At 46.3% G+C, this 2,500-nt stretch overlaps 1 protein-coding gene across 1 annotated transcript in view; it reads right to left on the bottom strand.

Annotated features, from left to right (window-relative positions):
• ppfia4 (PTPRF interacting protein alpha 4) overlaps window positions 1-2,500 on the bottom strand; it is a 127,327-nt gene that overhangs the window by 36,643 nt on the left and 88,184 nt on the right. Inside the window, 1 exon segment of the mRNA XM_048255518.1 lies at window positions 2,422-2,500. This exon segment is cut by the window's right edge and continues 10 nt beyond it. Within this exon segment, the coding sequence (XP_048111475.1) occupies window positions 2,422-2,500 (79 nt within the window).

Below are 2,500 nucleotides of genomic sequence, written 5' to 3' on the forward strand. Positions count from 1 at the left end.
TTTGGCAGTGTTTATCGTTGTTTCTGCAGAGCCAATCAACAAAATTTTGGCACTGTCTTGACAGTTTCTGCAGAGCCAATCGCCCATTGCATAAAGCCTACTGACTAACAATCAGGGACGTCCTGCGTCAGCTCTCGACCAGGGTCGGCAGCAAAGATTCTAGAACAGGCTGGTTGGCAGGCACAGAGCTAGCTTAACTTAGGGTCAGAATCTAACAAGTTATGCCTTTTACAACAAGGTTTTTTAATGGAACTGTGGTGTTTAATTTCCATAGTATGGTTTAGTAAATGCATCTTTAACAAAACAAACAAAACAAACTTCTACAAACAAAACAAACACACACACACACACATACACACACACACACACACACAGAGCTGTGTTGTGTCGTCAGCTGCCACTTCCTCCTTCACAGGAAGTTAGTTTCAGGGATGGTGTGTCAGCAGCGCAGGTTACCTGTCTGTTAGATTGAGTGCACACACACACACATTGACGCTACTGACAGAGAGACTGCATACACATTTAGAAGTGCTGCTGCTGTATACCTAGTCACTGTAAGATTGGAGATCATATCTCACCATCACCACAGAGTGTGTGTGGGAGCGTCAGATCCCTAATGACAGCAGATGGTCTCATATAGTCTGCTCTGATCTGGCCCTATTCTCGCTTTGATCTGGTTGGGATTATATTTAAGTACTAGTTCTAGAGTTAGCTACAATCTGTGTTCTTCCCTCTTCACTCATCCAGTCACAGCTCTGAGCACTCCAGCCTGGAGAACTGTCATCTCTCTCTCTCTCCCTCTCTCTCTCTCTCTCTATCTAGCCATGGCACTTAATCTACTAAAACTTTTTAGATTAATGCACAAATAGGCTGACACTGTGACATAATTTCACTGCATTTCTTACTTCCAGTAACTATATGCATGTGACAATAAACTTCCTTTGTATCCTTTTTGTATCTCCCTCCTCTCTCTCTCTCTCTCTCTCTCCCTCCCTCTCTCTCATCACTCACTTTTTTCTCTCCCTCTCTACCTGCGTGTAACGGTGTGTGTGATTCTCTCTCCCTCTCTACCTGTGTGTGTGTGTGTGTGTGTGTGTGTGTGAGTGTGATTCTCTCTCCCTCTCTACCTGTGTGTGTGTGTGTGTGTGTGAGTGTGTGTGTGTGTGTGTGTGTGAGTGTGTGTGTGTGTGTGTGAGTGTGATTCTCTCTCCCTCTCTACCTGTGTGTGTGTGTGTGTGTGTGTGTGTGTGTGTGTGTGTATGATTCTCTCTCCCTCTCTACCTGTGTGTGTGTGTGTGTGTGTGTGAGTGTGTGAGTGTGTGTGTGTGTGTGTGTGTGTGTGATTCTCTCTCCCTCTTTACCTGTCCAGACGGTGTGTCTCTCTCCCTTCCTTTCTCTCCCTCTCTTTCTCTCGCTCTCTTTCCTGTCATAGAGGCTATTTAATTACAGCCTTTTATCCTACTCTGTTCCCCCACTCCACCAATCCCATCCTTGTAATACACACACACACACACACACACACACACACACACACACACACACACACACACACACGCCCAGGGTTTGCGCTTGCCTAACCTCACCTTTCTCCAAAGCTTCAACACTAATCTCTCCTACCAACTGCCCTGTCAGGGAGAATACATCACATCAACACATACACACACACACACACACAGATAGCAACACACCACAAAGACACACACGCACACGGATACTAACACACCATACAGACATTCACACACACACAGACACACACACACACACACACACATAACTCTGACAGAACCCCCTAAAGCCTGTAGCTCCTCAACACAGCACCCCCTGCCAAACACACACACTTCAACCCCCAAACCAGTCAGTTGTATACTTTAACTTCTCCTCCCCCAGTGGGCTTAATTCAAACACGGTCTCAACAGTCTCCTTAATCCAGGAAATAAAACTTCAATTCATCATCAGGAGTTCTATAAATACAACCAACAGGGATAAAGATAACAGGACATGAACAAGCTCCTCTTCACTGTTTAGTTGTGCTACAAATGAAATGCTCCGCTTGTGGTCCGACAGTAATTTCAGACAGATCTATTCCCCACTCCCTTCCTGGATCTATCCCCACTCCGTTCCTTCACATCAGGGTCTTTATCAGGGTCTATATCAGGGTCTTCATAGTATAAGTATATATACTCTTTTGAGGGAAATTTGGTCTCTGCATTTATCCCAATCCGTGAATTAGTGAAACACACTCAGCACACAGTGAACACACAGTGAGGTGAAGCACACACTAATCCCGCAGTGAGCTGCCTACAACAACAGCGGCGCCGGGGAGCAGTGGGGGGTTAGGTGCATTGCTCAGGGCACTTTCAGCCGTTCCTACTGGTCGGGTTCGAACCGGCAACCCTCCGGTTACAAGTCCGAAGCGCTAACCAGTAGGCCACGGCTGCCCCAGGGTCTTCATCAGGGTCTTCATCAAGGTCTTTATCAGAGTCTTCATCAGGGTCTATAT

Source organism: Alosa alosa, chromosome 10 (assembly GCF_017589495.1).
Source record: "Alosa alosa isolate M-15738 ecotype Scorff River chromosome 10, AALO_Geno_1.1, whole genome shotgun sequence".
NCBI lineage: Eukaryota > Metazoa > Chordata > Actinopteri > Clupeiformes > Clupeidae > Alosa > Alosa alosa.